Below are 19230 nucleotides of genomic sequence, written 5' to 3'. Positions count from 1 at the left end.
TTCCCAGCTGCAAACCCAGAAAGAACTCAAATAAGAGTCTGTTAGTTGGACAAAATTCAGGTCTTAATTCCTCAGCTAGGCTTCTCTAGATCAATGCAAACAGCTGACATAATTATGAGAAGCTTGACTCAAACTGGAGCACACGGGGATAGATACTACCAACTTGTTGTAGGGATTTGTAAGGATGTAGGGACCAACACACCAGTTGTCGTTCCTCACAGTAACTAGCACAATTTTTGCACATCCAGGGGCTCAGTGAACATCCCCTTACTTACAAGACTGAAGTGACTAAGTCAAGAGTTGACAGTGTCTACAGTGCATCTCTAGTTTCATAGAAGCAGGGCACAAACAGATATGTCATGTACATAAGGGTGGCTCTCTGCTCTGGTTGTAAGGAGAGAAGTTAAGAGGACCACAGGTTCTCACAGAATTGTCAAGCCCAGTGCAGGTGGTTCAAGGAATGGGACACAGTGGTCCTAAGATAGGCTTTGGGGTGAATCTACATGTAGATAAAGGGGATGGAGGAACAGGATAACTCAAAAAGCCCAGTCTTGAAGGGCAGATACAACTCTGCTGTGAAGTTCCCATAGCATTAAAAAACGTACTTAGTAGAGATCTTTGAACACTGTCTTGAGTGGATAGAATGAAGTAGCACAAACTGAAGGCATTTTAAGTTGGTGGGGTATAAATGTACAAACTTCCAGTTATAAATAAGTATCAAAGATGCAAGGTCCAGCATGATGACTATAATTAATGCTGCTGTAGGTATATTTGAAAGTTGCTAAGAGAGTAGATCCTAAAAATTCTCATCACAGGAAAAAAGCATTTTTCTTTTTCTTCATTTTGGTACCTATATGAGATGTTGGATATTAACGAAACTCTTGTGGTAGTCATTTCACAACATATGTATAACTTAAACTTATAAATGCTGTAGGTCAATTATATCTCAATAAAACTGAAAAAAAATAAAATAAATAAAATGCTGGGATACAGATGTTTTCTCAGTTTAACTGAGATCTGTGAAGAATCACTGTGCTACAATAGGCTGACTGTGATCCAACTGTCCTGGAAGGGGTGCACTAAGAACATGAGAAGGGAGGAGAAGTGACCTACTAAGGCCACTTACTTTACTCCCCGGGTTTGCAGGTTAGTCACATTTGCATGAGGAACACAGAGCCTTTTGAGAAAGAAGATCTGAAACCACTGAACACTGCTGTTCAGGATCAGAGCAGATTTAAATCAAGATGCAGTGGCAAGAGAGAGCAACAAGTTTCCTGGAATTAAATTATCTGGAGGAAAAAGGGAGTCTATGCTGGTGACCAATGCCCATAGCAAAGACCGAAATATTGCTGAGGGAACAAAACTACGTTTTCCACAGTGGAGTTTGGGAGCCTCTTAGTACATAGTCATCTGATACTCCACTGTGCTTCGCGATATATTCTAAGCATACGGGTGTTAAGGATGAGAGCTGTGACCTCAGAGGCGGACTGTGGAACCTCAAGGCTGTGCAGCCAGGGAGTCTAAACAGGATGGCATTACTGCAAGGCATAGAGAAACGCTTTGTTGCTGACATGTCAATATTGCCGCCCTGTGGCTATAAGTAGGAATAGCAATACTTTAGTTCTCAACCTCCGCTTGTTTCTGAAAGGGGACTGACAACTGAAAAACTGGCGTTCCAACACTCAGGGGGAGTGGTAGTGAGTAGCTTCAAGAAGAAAATACTGTACTTCCTACTCATAAGCATGTGGGGAGCTGAATGATTAATTTAAAAGATAAAAGGGATATAATTTATTCTCTGGTTTCCTTTTTTCTTTTTTTTTTCTGGTTTCCTTTTTTTCAGTGACATTTAAAAACAATGTCAAATCAAGAGCATGAATCAGGTATTCACAAGGGTATATTGTATTCTTATAGTTAATAAGATGTTATATTAACAGTATTTTGCGAAGGGCTGTATGTAATAACAACATTTATTTATTTCTTCATCTGCTCAACCAAATAGTTATTGAGTGCTTTACATGTGATTAGCACAGTAGTGATTAGTATAGATGTTACCAAGAGGTAAACTACTTTCAGAGAGATTATGGTCAAAATAGCCCATGAATTATCATTATTCCCAATTTTGCAGGCTAGGCAACTGAGTAAAAAGATAAAATTCTAATGGTCATTCAACTAACAGGGACAAGGATGAAGAGAGATAAATTAGGCATATTTGCTACGAAATCTACTTTTCCTATTATATTGTCTAGGGATTGAGCTACACTTTTTGACTTCAATTAGATAGATTTGTAGTTTTCTGAAGTTTTTCATGGTCCAGATTATAGATAGCAAAGTCAGTGCACATCAAAACCTGTCATATATTGAATTAGTAAATACACGTAAAGTTAGTTACTACAATAAAGATATCACAGGGACTTAGCACAGTATAAGTTTACTTCTCATCCCCATCCTGATTTCAGTGCATGTGGGCTTTGCTTCATGTCAACATTTAGGGACCCATGCTTCTATCACATATTCCACATTACCCTCTGAGACCTCCACAGGTCCTTCTGAATCTGGCTGTCACACAGTGAAGGGAGAGAAAGTGCAGGATCTTGTGGGATGTTTCAGGGGCCAATCTGGGAGAGATTTACATCATTTTCTCTATCATTCCATTGACCAGAATCCTCACATAAATCTAGCTGCCTAGAGGAGAGGCCAGGTGACTAAATATTTATTTCTTAAGAGAAATGACAAAAAAGAGACTCTCACATGTAAAACATTCGTAAGCTCTTCCCAAGTGAGACTACCCAAACTCTCATCTAGTCACCGTATGCAGCACAGAGTCCAAGATCCCCACGAGTGTGTGGTCATCTGCATCCTGATGTGGTTCCTCTTGGACCAGTCATCCTCCTTCTCCCACTACATATTTAATGGTGGAGCAGAAACTGGGTACCAGCCATTAAGATTCCCAGTTGAAAGTGAAGCATGGAATACATTTAGCAGGAACTTTTCAGTAGTAATGCTGGAATACTTTGGGGGCAGGCATCGCAACATTTTAATCTCCTGACAGTTGGGGAAGATCCCTGACTAGACACTGGTTATGTTCTCTGGGACAATGTCTCCTGGCCATTGTTTTCTATATCCCCTTGTTCTGCTTTTAGGTGGTTGTGCCTTCTTCAATGTCCCCAATGACAGTAAATGAAGCAGGCATTGGAGCATGTGACTTCTTTTGCAGGTACCATATTTGCAGCCTGTTTCCTGCTTATAAAATATTAGAATCAATAACTATTTTAATTCTTTATCAAAAGCTTTCTTTAAAAGCCAAGCTCATGTTTCTTTGGCAATGAACCCCCTCAAATACCTAACAGGTTTCTGATATATTAGTATTAGTTCAATTCCATGTGCTAGAATCACAGTGTAGTGTAAAAGCACCCGACAATTAACATTTTTTTGGGGGGTTTTCAGGCCTCTCACTGTTGTGGCCTCTCCCATTGCGGAGCACAGGCTCCAGATGCACAGGCTCAGCGGCCAAGGCTCACGGGCCTACGGGTCTAGCTGCTCCGCGGCATGTGGGATCTTCCCGGACCGGGACACGAACCCGTGTTCCCTGAATCGGCAGGCGAACTCTCAACCACTGCACCACCAGGGAAGCCCCGGTTACGTATGTTTTATATGTGAGGGCCTCTCATATAATTTCTCTTAAGAAATAAATATTTAGTCACCTGGTCTCTCCAGCTAGATTTATGTGAAGTTTCTGGCCAATGGAATGATAGAGAAAATTATGTAAATCTCTCCCAGATTGAGTCCCTACAACCTCCTACAAAATCTTGCACATTCTCTCCCTTCACTTGCCTGACAGATTCAGAAGAACCAGTGGCAGAGTCTGTAAGGGACAAGAACATGAAGGAGCCAACTAATGAAAGAAATATGGGTCTCTAAATGCGGATGTGAAACAAAGCCCACATTCATTGGAATGGTATGTGGATGAGAAGTCAACTTTTATTACACTGTTACTGTGATATCTTTGTGGTAGAAACTAACTTTACTTGCATTGACTAATTCAATATATGTTGGGTTGTATAGGGCTCTGCCTTTGTTATTTACAATCTGGAGCCTGAAATACTTCAGAAAACTACAAAACTATCCAGTTGAAGTCTAACTATGCAGCTCACTCCTCGAAAATGTAATAGGAAAAATAGATTTATGTAACAAATGTGCCTAATGTCTCACTCTTGACTCTGGTCACTATTAATTAAATGACCATTAGTAATTTATCTTTTTGCTCAATTGCCTAATCTGCAAGATTGGGAATAATGATAATTCATGGGCTATTTTGAACATAGTCTCTTTGAAAGTAGTTTACTTCTTGGTAACTACCTATGCTAACCACTACCATGCTAATCACACATAAAGCACTCGATAACTAATTTTTGGTTGAAAAATGAATAAATGTTACTATTATATATAGTCCTTAGTCAAACATTGCTAATGTAACATCTTATAAAATACTGAGATATACTCTATCCTTATGAATACTTGACTCATGTCATTGATTTGGTATTGACTCTTCAATGTCAATGGAGAAAAGAAAATCAGAGTATAAACTCTTATATATCTTTTATTTTTTAAATTAATCATTAAAATCCCCACGTGCCTTATGATCATGAAGTACACTATTTTCTTTTTTAAGCTATCCCCTGACCCTCCGCTAGCGTTGGAGATCCCAGGGGTTTTCTGATTTCAAAATTGTCAGTTTCCTTTCAAACACCAAGCAGAAGTTAACTGGAATCACTTCAGTGTTGCTATTCTGGTTAATAGCCACGAGGAGGCACTGTTGAGTTGCCAACAATGAAGCATTTATTTACTCCTGGCAGTAATGCCCTGCTGTTTATACCCCCTGACTGCCAGTCTTGATGTCCCACACTAGGCCTCTGAGGTCACAGCTCCCATCGTTAACACCCATATGCTTAGAATATATCTGAAGCATATCAGTTGACTATGTACCAAGAGGCTCCCAAACTCTACTTTATGATATGTGGAATACACAGTTTTATTTCCTCAACAATATTTAGGTCTTTGTTTTGAGCATTGGTCACCAGGATAGATTTCTTTTTCCTCTAGATATTTAATTCCCAGGTAACCTGTTGCTCTCTCTTGCTACTGGGTCTTGATTTAAATTTTCCCTGTTCCTGAATACTGTTCAATGGTTTCAGATCTTGTTTCTCAAAAGAATCTGTGTTGCTCATGCAAATTCAACAAACCTGTAAACCAGGGAGTGAGGTGGTAGGTCCCACCATCCCCTTCTCTTGTTCTTAATACACCTTCTTCCAGTATAGTTGGACCATAGTCAGACTTAACAGATTTTCTCAGTTAAATTGACAAAACATCTACAGTCTACTAATTTCAAATGCATTAATTAATACTAAATCTAGCCAACCAAGACTGTGCTAATAGGACTTTTTTTTTTTTTTTTTTTTTTTTTTGTGGTACGCAGGCCCCTCACTGCTGTGGCCTCTCCTGTTGTGGAGCACAGGCTCCGGACGTGCAGGCTCAGCGGCCATGGCTCACGGGCCCACCCGCTCCGCGGCATGTGGGATCTTCCCAGACCGGGGCACGAACCTGTGTCCCCTGTATCGGCAGGCGGACTCTCAACCACTGTGCCACGAGGGAAGCCCCAAAGTATCATTTTTTTCAGTTCACTTCCTCTCTTAGTTTACATTACTATTACTTTAGCCCTATTCTCTGTATATTCCTTGCTCATTCTACCTTAAATTTCAGCCAGGGTCCCATTTCCAATTAGAAGCCAACTTCATGTTTTTGCAGCTCCTAGAATACCCAAAGAAATCAATTATCCTATCTAGCTTCCATACTCAAATGAGAATGACTTTATATTATGTCAGCAGTCATTCTATTTCATTCTGCCCTGAAGCTTACCCTAACCAGAACCTCAGGGCATGAGGTTTCACTGAGTCCTCAAGCCCAGAGATAGCCCTCTTAACTCTTCAGGTTTTATAGTTTTCTAAATGAAACGCTCTGACCAAGGTAAGGGCTAAGTCCCTAAAGACCCCCAAGTAATGGGGTCATCTGGAGCTGGAGACCTCACTTCATACCAGTGACTGTATAGTAGGATTGGATTTAGTAAGTTAAATCTACATGCACCAGAAGTAACAACCACACTAGAAATACATGTGTTTATTTGTTGTCAAACCTTTTTACGTTTCAGAAGCTGCAAAGATTTTCACAACAGATTTTTTTTTGAGTTATTTTATTGGTAAGGATACTGAAGCTCAAAGAGCTCTATGTGACATTCTCATGTACATCTTCCAGTCAAGGCCAGAGCCTGAATTTAAACCTGTATCTCATGACTCATTGTGCGTTTCTCTTCCCACTATATCCTGCTTGGTTTTCATGAAATTCATCTTTTTTTTTTTTTTTTTTTTTTGCAGTATGCGGGCCTCTCACCATTGCGGCCTCTCCCGTTGCGGAGCACAGGCTCCGGATGCGCAGGCTCAGCGGCCATGGCGCATGGGCCCAGCCGCTCCACGGCATGTGGGATCTTCCCGGACCGGGGCACGAACCCGTGTCTCCTGAATCAGCAGGCGGACTCTCAACCACTGCACCACCAGGGAAGCCCCCATCATTTTTATAGTCATGAACTTCAGCTTCTGACATGTGAATGAAGAGAATCCCCATGAGAAAGAAAAGTATTTAAGGTAGTTACTGGGGCCACTTTTTCAAACCTTTTTCTCACCTTAGGAATTTTGTAGTATCAGTGGGGTTTAAATGTGAGAATTTTTTGTTGTACTTTTCCTGTGGCAAAAAATAGAGTGATTATTCTGGAATCTTTGAGCTCTGCCTTCTAATGTGGTGTACATTATGACTAATGAGGAAAATGTAGTAGAGGATTACACGTAGAGGATTTTAACAAAAATATTCCAGTGTTTTACTTCTGTTTTGATCTTATCATTCCACTGAATGATCATGGAAGATCCTCTTGGGGTTAAATATCAAGAGCTTTTAGGGTTAAACATCCTAAGTGCCCGCTCTCTTATCTGCTTTGTCCTGACCCCATAGATTACAGGGTTAAGGGCAGGGGGAAAAACCACATATAGATTGGCCAGAAGTATGTGGATATAATGAGGGATGTGTGGCCAAAGCAGTGTGTCATGAAGGAGAAGAGTGCTGGCAGGTAGAAGGCCAACATTAAGCAGATATGGGATCCAAATGTCCTGAGTGCCTTGAGGCGGGCATCCCAGGACAGGAGGTAGAAGCCTGCTCTGAGGATTTGGACATAGGAAAATCCAATCACAGAAAGGTCAATATATCCCATGGAAAAAGCAATCAAGCCATAGGTAACACTGACCTTAATACTGGCACAAGCCAACTTTGCCAAACCCAGGGGTTCACCATAGGCGTGGGGGATGATCTGGGCATCACAGAAAGGAAGGCTTAGGATAAGGACTCTAACAGGAGACACAAACACCAAAGTCCGGACTATGATGACTACACCCAGGACGGCTATTACCTTATTGGTGAGAATCATGCCGTATCTCAGGAGGTTGCAGATGGCCATGTATCGGTCTATGGCCATGACTGTCAGCACCGCAGACTCCAGGCCAGTGCATATATGGATTGTGTACATCTGTGTGATGCAAGCGCCAAACACAATCTCCCTGAGATTGAACCAGAAAACACCCAGCATCTTGGGGATGGTGGCTGTAGACAGGCCAAGGTCAGTGAAGGCCAACATGGCCAGGAAGTAAAACATAGGCTGGTGGAGGCTGCATTCAGTCTGGATCACAAACAGGATGGTGACATTTCCCACGAGGGTTATTAGATACACTGCAGAGAAGGGGGAGCCAATCCAGATGTTCACATTTTGCAGCCCTGGAATCCCTATCAGAAGGAAGGAAGAAGGATGGAACTGTATATTGTTGGTGTGCAGCATATCTGTGGGAATTGGTTATAGACACATTTTTTTGCAGGAGTTTTCTTGCTTCCAGCGAGAGAACATAACCTCTTTCAGAGCATGTTGCCTAGTTTCTGGAAGAATAGAAAATCTATTCTTTAATTCCATAATACAGCAGAGGAGACCTAGAGAGTGAATATGAGCCAGAGTTAAAAAGACACTCTCACTTCAAAGTATTTGCCTCACCTACATAGAAAACCATGTAGAAAATTTCCAAAAACAGCAATTCTGCACTTCACTTCTTATGTCTTTTTTCCCTTCAGTCTCTAAGGAAGAACCTACATATGGCTATAAAATAACAAATATTTATTAATTATATCTGTTAATCATGATGTAAAGCCTAAACAAGATGGTGTGTGTGTGTGTGTGTGTGTGTGTGTGTGTGTGTGTGTGTGTAAAATCACAGGACTTAGATTGAGGTGGATGGTTTAGGAGAATGATACATTCTTGCAAAATAGTCCTGAAAATTAAGAAGGTGATATGTGGATGAATAAACAACAAGTTCCTACTGTATAGCATGGAGAACTATATTTAATATCCTGTCATAAACCATAATGGAAAAGAATATGAAAAAGAATATATATATGTGTAACTGAGTCACTTTGCTGTACAGCAGAAATTAACACAACATTGTAAATCAACTACACGTCAATAAAATTTTAAGAAAAAGAACAAGGAATTGCTAAGTGAAAAAAAAAAAAAAGAAAATGGTACATGGGAGGGAACCCAGTAAAAGTGGTGGATTGAATAGCTGGTGTTGGGATCTGAGCTAAGGAATGGAATTAAGAAATTTTGACATATTGGGAGACTATTCTATAATTCCATCAAAACAGTAGTCTCTCTCAGAACTACAAAGTCTTATTACTTTTCCCTTCGAGCACCCATCACCAAAATATTTCTTAGCTCAGATTTAATGACATACTATCCAGAGAGCCTTCCCCAGTTGGCTTATTTCATGATTATTTATTCTTTTCATTATTTTCCAGAGGTCTGTTTATCTTGCTGTTGCATTAGTTATCATTGGTTATCAGTGGTTCTTAAAGTGTAGTCCCTGGGCCATGGGTATCAGCATTATCTGGTAATTTGTTATAAATGGTAATTATTGGACACTACCCCGGACTCACTAAATCAGAATCTCTGGGGCTGGGACATAGTAATATGCTATTGAACCCTCCAGGTTATTCTGATGCTCATTCTAGCTTAAAAAAAAAAACACTGCTAAATTTTTACCACTAGGGTATAATCTCTTTGAGGTCAAAATCAGTGTCAGATTTATCTCCATGGTATACTTTATATAGTGATAGGCACTGATCAGCAATAATTAGCAAATGAAAGTTAAAAGTTTACTGGAAGCAATCTTTCCAGTTATTGTATACAAGGTCCTAGATAAATACAAACTGGGTTATAGAATAGCGTGCAGAAGGATCTTGGAGGAGATCTCTGAGGAATTATACTTGTAAAAAACTAGTAATGTATGATTGGGTCAAAGGAGAAACTGACTCACCATGAGGCTGCATCTGGGGCCTCCATGATACTATGGGAAGCTTCTGTGCTGGAATGGCCCTTCTGTTATCCCATAATGAGGCAAGGAAGCCAGTTATTTGTACTCCCATGGTATCCTGTCATTGGCGGAGCATTACCCTGTGTGATAGGACAAAACTTTGGATAAGGTAGTTCCTTGGGTCTGAGGACAATTCCAGGGAGGGGTGCAGATGTGAGCTCCCAGTATCTGATATTCCCAGCAGCTGGGAGATAGGTACATAGTTCCTGAAAAGCAGATCTGGGAGGTGTGTCACAGGGTATACTACAGATGGTATTGTGCTTCTACTCTCTCGAAGGTATCTTCTCCTTCAGTCTTGGGAAACTTACTCTCTTCTTACTCATTTGTCTGCATTTAAACCTCACACCTTACTTTGTCTTCTTTCTCTACCCGCAAATGTTTTCTTGTGTCAGAGGCAAAGCTTTAATTTGCTCCTAGATATGGCTTGGAATAAAATTCATGTTTACTCTTAGTTAAACAAAAAATTCTTCTTAGATATAATCCCCACTCCCAAAGCACACACACACATGCAGTCATGCACACACACACACACACATTTTGATATACTGCAGAAAGGCTTAACAAATCTTGGTTCGTTCCAAGCAACTTGCCTTAGAATGCATGCTCTGTTTTTGCTTTTTCTGGACTTGAGACTGAATCTCATGCAGTCCTCACGACTCCATCTTTCCTGTCATCTGGAGACCAGAAATAACTAAAATTTTTTGCATGTGGCATGCAAACTGGAGAATAAGAAATCCCTCATTTATTAACATCCTTTTCATCTTCATAAAATGTTCTTGTCTCTCAGCTTATGCGGGCCTCTCACTGTTGCGGCCTCTCCCGTTGCAGAGCACAGGCTCCAGACGCACAGGCTCCAGACGCACAGGCTCAGCGGCCATGGCTCAAGGGCCCAGCCGCTCCGTGGCATGTGTGATCTTCCTGGACCAGGGCATGAACCCATGTCCCCTGCATCGGCAGGTGGACTCTCAACCACTGCACCACCAGGGAAGCCCTTGTCTCTCAGCTTTTAAACCACTTCTCCTTTCTGTATTCCTTCTAGCTCTCAGAATACTCCTTGAACTTTGTTTACTTCTTGTCTTTTTTCATCTTTCCCTTAAGTAGTGTTTTGTCCTTGACCACAGTCTCTACTCATGCAGTATGTCTCACAAGGGTGATTCCATTCAGTTCCCTGACTGTGAGTACCACAGTTTTTCCCTTGTGATTCTAAGAAATGTGTTTCTAGAAGACTTCTTCCCACTTCTCTACATTCCCTCTTGTTTCAGATCCAAACGTTCATCAATTTCTATTTATTCTCTATTTAAACACACAAAAATAATTGGATAAATTCTAGGTGCTTAGTATCAGTGTTCAAGGTACTAGGTGGGCAAAATCAAATCTGGGTCCTGTTCTCATGAACCACATAGTCTAGTGAGGGAGACCAGCATTAATCAAATCTTAAATAAATGTAAAGTAACAACTGGACTACTAGGAAGAGTTACTGTACACTCCAAGCTTAGTTAACCCAGTCAAGGTTCACAGGGAATGCTTTCCTGAGGAGGTTTCAACTAAACTAATAGCTGAAGGATAAGAATCTGCTAATAAGTAGAAAGGAAAATGAGCAGAGAAAAAATATGTCTAGTTAATAGGAACAAAAAGTGCAAAGGCTGTGTGATGGAAAATTGCATGGTAAATATGAGGGAGTGAAAGGCCTAGGGCTTAGAAAGCAAGCACAGGGTAGATGAGATGAGACAGAGGTAGGAAAAGGTTATGTAAACCCTTGTGGCTAATTTTAAGAAGTTTATCTTTATCCAAGAAACAAAGGGAAGAAACGGTAGGATTTTAAGCTGCAGTATAACATGATCCAATTTGCATTTCAAAAATATCACTCTGAGGAATCTAAAAAGAAATGATACAAATGAACTTATTTACAAAACAGAAACAGACTCACAGATTTAGAGAATGAATTTATGGTTACGGGGTGGGGGTGGTGTGGGGAAGGGAGGGTTGGAGGGATAGATTGGGAGTTTGGGATTGACATGTACACACTGTTATACTTAAAATAGATAACCAACAAGGACCTACTGTAAAATTAATTAATTAATTAATTAAAAAATTATCACTCTGGTTGCACTCTCAAAAATGTATTAAAGGCAGCCAGTGCCTTTGTAGTCAGATCAGTTAGAAAGTTATCACAGACATCCAGGTCGAAGGTGATGTTATCTTGTACCATGCTGTTAGTGCTGGAGATTGATTGGAGCAGGTAAACTTTTTTTTTTTTATTTATTTATTTATTTATTTATTTATGGCTGTGTTGGGTCTTCGTTTCTGTGCGAGGGCTTTCTCTAGTTGCGGCAAGTGGGGGCCACTCCTCATCGCGGTGCGCGGGCGCGGGCCTCTCATTATCGCGGCCTCTCTTGTTGCGGAGCACAGGCTCCAGACGCGCAGGCTCAGTAATTGTGGCTCACGGGGCTAGCTGCTCCGCGGCATGTGGGATCTTCCCAGACCAGGGCTCGAACCCATGTCCCCTGGAGCAGGTAAACTTTATAGCTGTTTAATAGGGTTAGTTTTTAGAAATAGCTATCAAATCTATTTTTCTTCCCCCTCACAACCACTGAATTAATTAAGACTTCTATCATCTTTTATCTCAACTTTTTCTATAATTCATCCCTCTTCACAAACGATTCTCAATATTTTTCCTTTTGAAAAACATATGACTGATCAATATAATACTATTAATAAAATGTGACTGAGAAGCAGTGATTCATATCCTGTGCAAAGGGAGTAGGGGCCTCTGTGCAGAACTAGGGGACAGGGATTGAGGTCTTCCATATAGTTTAAACAGTCCTCTCTTCATTTCTCCTGGTGACTTAGGATAGGCAGGAGGGTAGAGGTTATTTCACCTACTTGGACTTGTTATCTTATTCTTGCAATAAAAGATTAAGCTCATGTATCAAAGTCCTAAAATCTTATAGGTTGTTACATGTTTTAATAACTGCTTCCAATGACTTGCATTTTCCACCTATATTTAGGATCATCTGCAAACTTATACTACCACCACCCTCTGCTCTCAACTGTTATATTGTAGAAGTTCCCAGTTGTTAATCCTTTAAATCATTTAACAAGTATATTGGAGAACTTATTATCTGCCAAGTAGTGCTCCAAATGTAGGCATGCCACAGGGATTGAGTCTAAATCCCCAACTTCATAGAGCTTAAAATCTAGTAATGCCAGTATTTTCCTTCTTGGCCTCACGTAAGTTTTCTACTGTCTTCGTAGGGAAACCGTCTAAAAAGTGCTTTGGTATTCTAAGTATATTATGGATTCAGAATGCTCCTGGTCAATATAAGCTTATTGTCACTGGCAAAAATTATTGTCTGTCTAGGTCACTGTCTCTGTTGCAACCATTATCATTACTATGACCACTGTTGATGCAGTCATCTTCAACTTTTGTGTGCTTAATATTTTTTTCTGTTTAATAAACACTTCCATGTATATTTTTAAAGTTTATCTTCACCATAACTCTCTAATCCTCTTTTTTCCTCTCCCTTTCTGAACCTCTGTTCCTTTTCAGAGACTCAGTTCCCTGGGTAAACTGTGCTGAGCTTCTCCCAGGGACTGTCTTCCATCCTTTGCAGTAGAATTGAATAACCACTTTGCCCAGGTTTCCAGGCTTCCCATCTCTCAACCCCTCTGTGCCTCGTTTTCAGAGATGCATAACCTCCCACTAGGATGACTGTACCCAGTGTAAGAGGTTCTCTTCTGAGACAACAAAATAGAAGGATGTAGGGAAGGAAGGACTTCATTTGTGCCAGTTAATGAGTTACCATTGTTTTTTTTTCCCTCCTGTTTGCATATAACATTCTTTGTTCATATGTTTGAATCTATCTATCTATCTATCTTTCTATCTATTTATCTCTCTATATCCTGGGTTTGTTGATATCAGTTTGCATATTTAGCACTGTGAGTGTTTTGCTGTGTGGTTTTGTGTTAGTGACTGATGTGCAGCTACAAATTCAGGTTCTCAACACAACTCCTATCTCTCTTCTTGCTACTCTGTTTGGAGATGGCCTCATCTACAGAGACTCTGGCTGAGTCTCTGGAATTCCATCATCCCATGAATCACTTTAGTTACTGTCATTGTGATCCCTCTTCCAGCATAACCAGAAACTGACTCACCTACTTCCAGTTGGCATATGAGAAATTGTATGTGGAGAACTGGATGCCACAGACTGCAATCTTCACGTGATTGAATTCTCAATAGCCAGGGCCAAGGAGTTATATGAAAACTCTAGCTCCCTGGGTAGGACCTCCCCACTGTGGGTTGTGTCCCTGGACCTGTAGTATGGCACAGAAAAATTCTATATCCCTGAGGATAAATCTATATATTTTCTGGTTAGAGATTCATTCTGGTTACAGATGGTCTGCAATCTGCACCCTCCAGCAAGTACCCTCCTGAAGAGGTCCCAGGAGTCTAGTCTGTCAGAGGTATAACGGCCTCCCACCAAACACTTCAAATCTCACTGTGGATCAGGTCAAAATTACTTTTGGCAGACAGGCAGGGAAGGCAGGGTAAGAACAGTGTAGGGAAAAAACCAGCATTTCTCAAACTCAGCTCAGAAATATATGTACATTTAATAAATGGTAGAGCCAGAATTCTAATGTAAGTTTACAAACCCTGAGCTATATCTGTTTTGAGAATTCCACTAAATGATTTTTGTGAGAGTATAGCAATTCTAACACTATATATAATATTAGTTATGCATCTTGCATATTAAGAACATGCCCCCTTTGTCCATCTCTTTGTTCTGTGACTTTGGTCAATTCAATTTGCCATTACAGCTTTGGTTTTCTCACAAGGAAGATGAGAAAAAAATCATATCGACTTAACACAGGATTGTAATGATACAATAGGATAATGCCTAGAAGGTTCTCATCCACTGTTTATTAGAAATTAATTGATAAATAAACACTGGCTATTATAATTATTTTATGGCATTATCTCTGGGATCAACATTTTAGAGTCAGAAAACTTAAGTTTAAATCTTTCATTTGCAATTCAATAGCTGAGAGATGCTGAGTGCATTTCTTAACCTCTCTGAGCCACACTTTCCCCCTTATAGAGTCACAAGGGTGATGAAAATGACAATTCACATGTCACATGGTTTTTCTCCGAATTAAGTGAGATAATGCATTGAGATAGAGTACTGTTCAGCTATAGATCCAAGCTATTATTAAAATGGATATTGTCTTTATTACTTATTTGAAATAGATGTTTTTGATGGAATTTGAATAGAAGAACTGCAGTTACTTTTTTTTTTTAAGTTTAATGCCTACAAGTTTTTGAAAATTTTATTGAAGTATAGTTGATTTACAATGTTGTGTTAATTTCTGCTGTACAGCAAAGTGACTCAGTTACACATATATATATTCTTTTTCATATTCTTTTCCATTATGGTTTATCACAGGATATTGAATATAGTTCCCTGTGCTATACAGCAGGACCTTGTTGTTTATCCATCCTACATATAATAGTTTGTATCTGCTAATCCCAAACTCCCAGTCCATCCTTCCCCCACCTCCCTCCCCCTTGTCAACCACAAGTCTCTTCTCTATGTCTCTGAGTCTGTTTCTGTTTCATTCATTTGTGTCATATCTTAGATTCCACATAGAAGTGATATCATATGGTATATGTCTTTCTCTTTCTGACCTACTTCACTTAGTATGATAATCTCTAGTTGCAACCATGTTGCTGCAAATGGCATTATTACTTTCTTTTTTATGTCTGAGTAATATTCCATTGTGTGTATGTGTATATATATATATATATATATATATATATATATATATATATATATTCAACATCTTCTTTGTCTATTCATCTGTAGATGGACATTTAGGTTGTTTCCATGTCTTGGCTATTGTAAATAGTCCTAATGCATACAAGGTTTTTTTTGTTTTGTTTTGTTTTGTTTTGTTTTTTGTGGTACACGGGCCTCTCACTGTTGTGGCCTCTCCCGTTGCGGAGCACAGGCTCCAGACGCGCAGGCTCAGCGGCCATGGCTCATGGGCCTAGCCGCTCCACAGCATGTGGGATCTTCCCGGACCGGGGCACGAATCCATGTCCCCTGCATCGGCAGGCGGACTCTCAACCACTGCGCCACCAGGGAAGCCCTGCATACAAGTTTTAATTATCATTCAGGAGGTTTGGGGAACCCAGCATGAAATACAAAGTGTGATAAAAGAATCTAAATATATTGCAAATATATGAAGCAACCTCTCTGAAGCAGGTAGAGGAATAAAGGAAATGAGCAGAGTCTATAAAACTAAAGGCAAAAGGAACTGTACATAAGCACTGTACACTAGTTAATAAAAAACAAGTTGCTTCTGGGACTTCCCTGGTTGTCCGTTGGTAAAGAATCTGCTTTCAAATGCAGGGGACGTGGGTTCAATCTCTGGTCAGGGAACTAAGATCCCACATGCTGCGGGGCAACTAAGCCCACGCGTCACAACTACTGAGCTTGCGGGCCTCAACTAGAGAGGCTGCGTTCCCCAAACTATAGAACCCACACGCCCTGGAGCGTGCGCTCCACAACTGGAGAGAAGCCTGCACACCCTTGCAGTTACTTTTTAGTTCACTAGATTGCTCTTATAAAGGACTCATTTATTTAAGAAATGCATTTAGCTTGACCGCTAGGTGTCAGTAATGCTCATACGACAAGCAAACATTCCTTGATTCAACCTACATTTACTAAGCTCCTATTATGAGCTGGACAATACGTTATTTAGGTACTCAATAAATATAAGCTGAATCAATAAAAATTTGCTTGTATCTCTGGAGCAAATAACAAAAGATCTTATGTGAGCTATCAGGTAACTAACTGCAATTTTTCAAGATATTTTACATATATTTTTACTTGTATGGCTCCAAAGTGAATAACCATCCTCTCTTCAGAAATCTTTGATTTATTTTATGATAAAAGAGTATAAAGAATAAAAAGTTAGTGACTCTTCTTGAGCATTTATAATATTCTCCGCAAAATGTTACACCTGGCTATACATTTTCATATCAATGTTTTTGAATTTCAATGCTAGTTAAAGCTTTAGAAAGCTCGTTGTTTTCTTAAATATCCATGGATCCTATAAAACATGCAAAAGAATACTCCTGGCATATCAGTTTTTTCATCTCACTTTGAGCCTTAGGGAAAGAATAATATAAAATTATATGAGAATATATAGGAATACAAACATAGAACATGCACAGCAATTACATGATTATTCCATTCCTTCTTTTTAAAAAATTTTAATCCTCAAGGTAAGCATGGTAGATTTGATTTCAAAGGGTATTAGTAACATGATTTTTTAGGATCAGCATTATTTTGGGTAACTCTTGGTTTATCTAAAAGGATAAAAAAATTTCTAATCTCTTCTAAGGGGACTCTGAGAACAAAAAGAGAGACAGTATCACAGATATAATCCTGAAAAATAGTATGGAAAAGAGAATATATAAAAATGCCGGTCTTCAGGTTTCTGTTCAGAATTTTTCTCCAGCTCTTCGTTTATGTGGGCCAAAGTGCTGCATATCTTCTCTGCCTCTCCAGGACCACTCCATGCTCTGTATCCTGGAGGACTCACACCTATGTACTGCATTGATGGCCTCCTTTGCACTTCGACATCTGGTTCGGTTCAGAAAATAGAAAACACCAGCAGGAGGGTAGGAGGGAGGAAAGTCAGGGTATTCACTCTGGTTTTCATGTGCTCTCTCCTTGCAGGTGAACTGAAGGTCATCACGGGCTGGGTGAGTCCCTCAAAATAATTCCTGACTCCTGTCAGGTAGGTTCCTTCACAGTGTCTCTGAGTCTCTATTTTCCAGGAACTACACTGTGCCTATAGCTTGCCATAGTTTAAGGGCCCCAGATTGACTTTGCCAAATATTTTTTCTGAAACTCTGACTAATTCAGCTAGTAAGCAGCTTTATCTTTTACTGTAGATTTTTCTATTTAAACTTACTTTTACTTTATATAATAATATACCATACACAAAATATAATATATAACATATATGTGTATATATATTTTTACTGGTCTTACTTTTGACATAGGCAGTTTTATCTTTGAACTCCAATGTCTCAAAGGCTTTTGAACTACATTCAAATATATATCAAAGTAGTTAATTTTATAGTTACTGGAGACTAATATAAACTTCGCAAAGGGAGATTTAAAAATGGTCAATAAGTGCTGAAAGTATGATCAACATCATTAGTCATTGGGGAAATGAAAATCAAAACTACGATGAGATACTGATTCTCACTCACTAGAACAGCTAAAGTTCAAAAGATCAAAAACCCCTCAAATATTGGTGAGAATGTGGAGCAATTAGAATTCTCATACTTGTCGATAGGAGTACAAAATCATAAAGCCACTTTGGAAAAGTGTTGGTAATTTTCTTCAAAATTTCCAGTTTGGTGCCTGGAAAACGGAAGTGTTTGCAAGCATCTGGAATTTTCCAAGTTTTTTTAATATCTACGCTCTGACTAAATGTTATGAATTATGGATTGGTAAACCAAATGAGTGGATCAATACTAGAACAGATTTGAGAGACATTGTATCTGGATTAAATGTCATGAAAGTTTACTTCTTTAAATTAAACTGAGTTATGTCTACTCTCAAGGTGTTGGTGAATAATATAGAAAGAAACAACACTAATATTCCATGAGCTAGACTGATCTCTGTATTCTGTGCAGTATCCTGTGATGCATAAAGGGTTCCCATAGAGAAGGAACATCTGGGAAGGTAAGGGAGGCTTATGGGAAATGGTATTGTCTTGGAACATTTAATCTAATAGAATTTAACTAAATCTGGAGTTATTTTTTCTCTTGTCACCATTTCCTTAACTATTTTCATGTTTTGCATATTTTTTCTTCTTATCAGACCATATATATTTGCTATTAAATCTGTATGTAAATACATTTAGTATTCAGACACTAGCAAATTCAGTCCATGTGTAAAACAAACATAAGCATCTGTGCACACATACACACAGAATCGTACACAAATCAATAGCCAAATTGCATACACATTATTCCCAGAACATTGGGATCCTGCTCAGATCCAGGACAGTATTACCTTGACACAGGTCATAGAAGTGAAATGGGAAGTTAGAAATTGGGTTCACAGAGGCTGAATGTAAAAATGTATGCAGGAGCTGACATATCTCTGTATGTGGTGCCTGGGCAAATATTTTTTCTGGGGTCCCTGAATATACAAAACGATTTGACTAAAAAAAGTATGATAAATACTATGTGATATATAGTAATTTATCAATGAAGATTTAAGATAATGAGTAGAGAAGAATTAATTATATACTTGGTTATTGTCCAATCCCTGCACATAAAGATTCTTTGTAGTTTCCAGGTACTTTCTTCTTTCTGTTCAGCCCCATGAGCTATCTACTTGTTTTTTAATTGTGAAAACAGGCCATTTCTGGCCATTTCATTTCTCCCACTACAGAAAGAAGGTACTAACATGGTTATTATTTACAATGCCATGGCTGTTCAGATGATATAGATTGTCTTCCTTCTAGCATTTTCAAATTCCATTTGTTTAATGCTGATTGTATCATTAGTAGGATGCTGCATCCTCCATTATACTATCCATGAATAATAGCTTCCAATGACTCTCTCAAAGGTTCCTTCTGTGCTTCATTGATGATGACTACAAATGCCAGGCTTAACCAGATCCTTCAG

The 19230-nt window shown here is 39.3% G+C and overlaps 1 protein-coding gene across 1 annotated transcript; it reads right to left on the bottom strand.

Moving 5' to 3' along the window:
• Nucleotides 1-6986: 6986 nt before the first annotated feature.
• Nucleotides 6987-7927, bottom strand: LOC307056508 (olfactory receptor 52E5-like; the record flags this gene model as incomplete). The annotated part of the gene is given in 2 exon segments (XM_079709324.1): nt 6987-7126; nt 7129-7927. Coding segments are annotated over 2 exon segments (939 nt in total).
• Nucleotides 7928-19230: the final 11303 nt, after the last annotated feature.

The sequence above is a fragment of the Hyperoodon ampullatus genome (assembly GCF_949752795.1).
Source record: "Hyperoodon ampullatus genome assembly, chromosome: 7".
NCBI classification, from domain to species: Eukaryota; Metazoa; Chordata; class Mammalia; order Artiodactyla; family Ziphiidae; genus Hyperoodon; species Hyperoodon ampullatus.
This window is presented reverse-complemented; position numbering and strand designations above follow the sequence as displayed.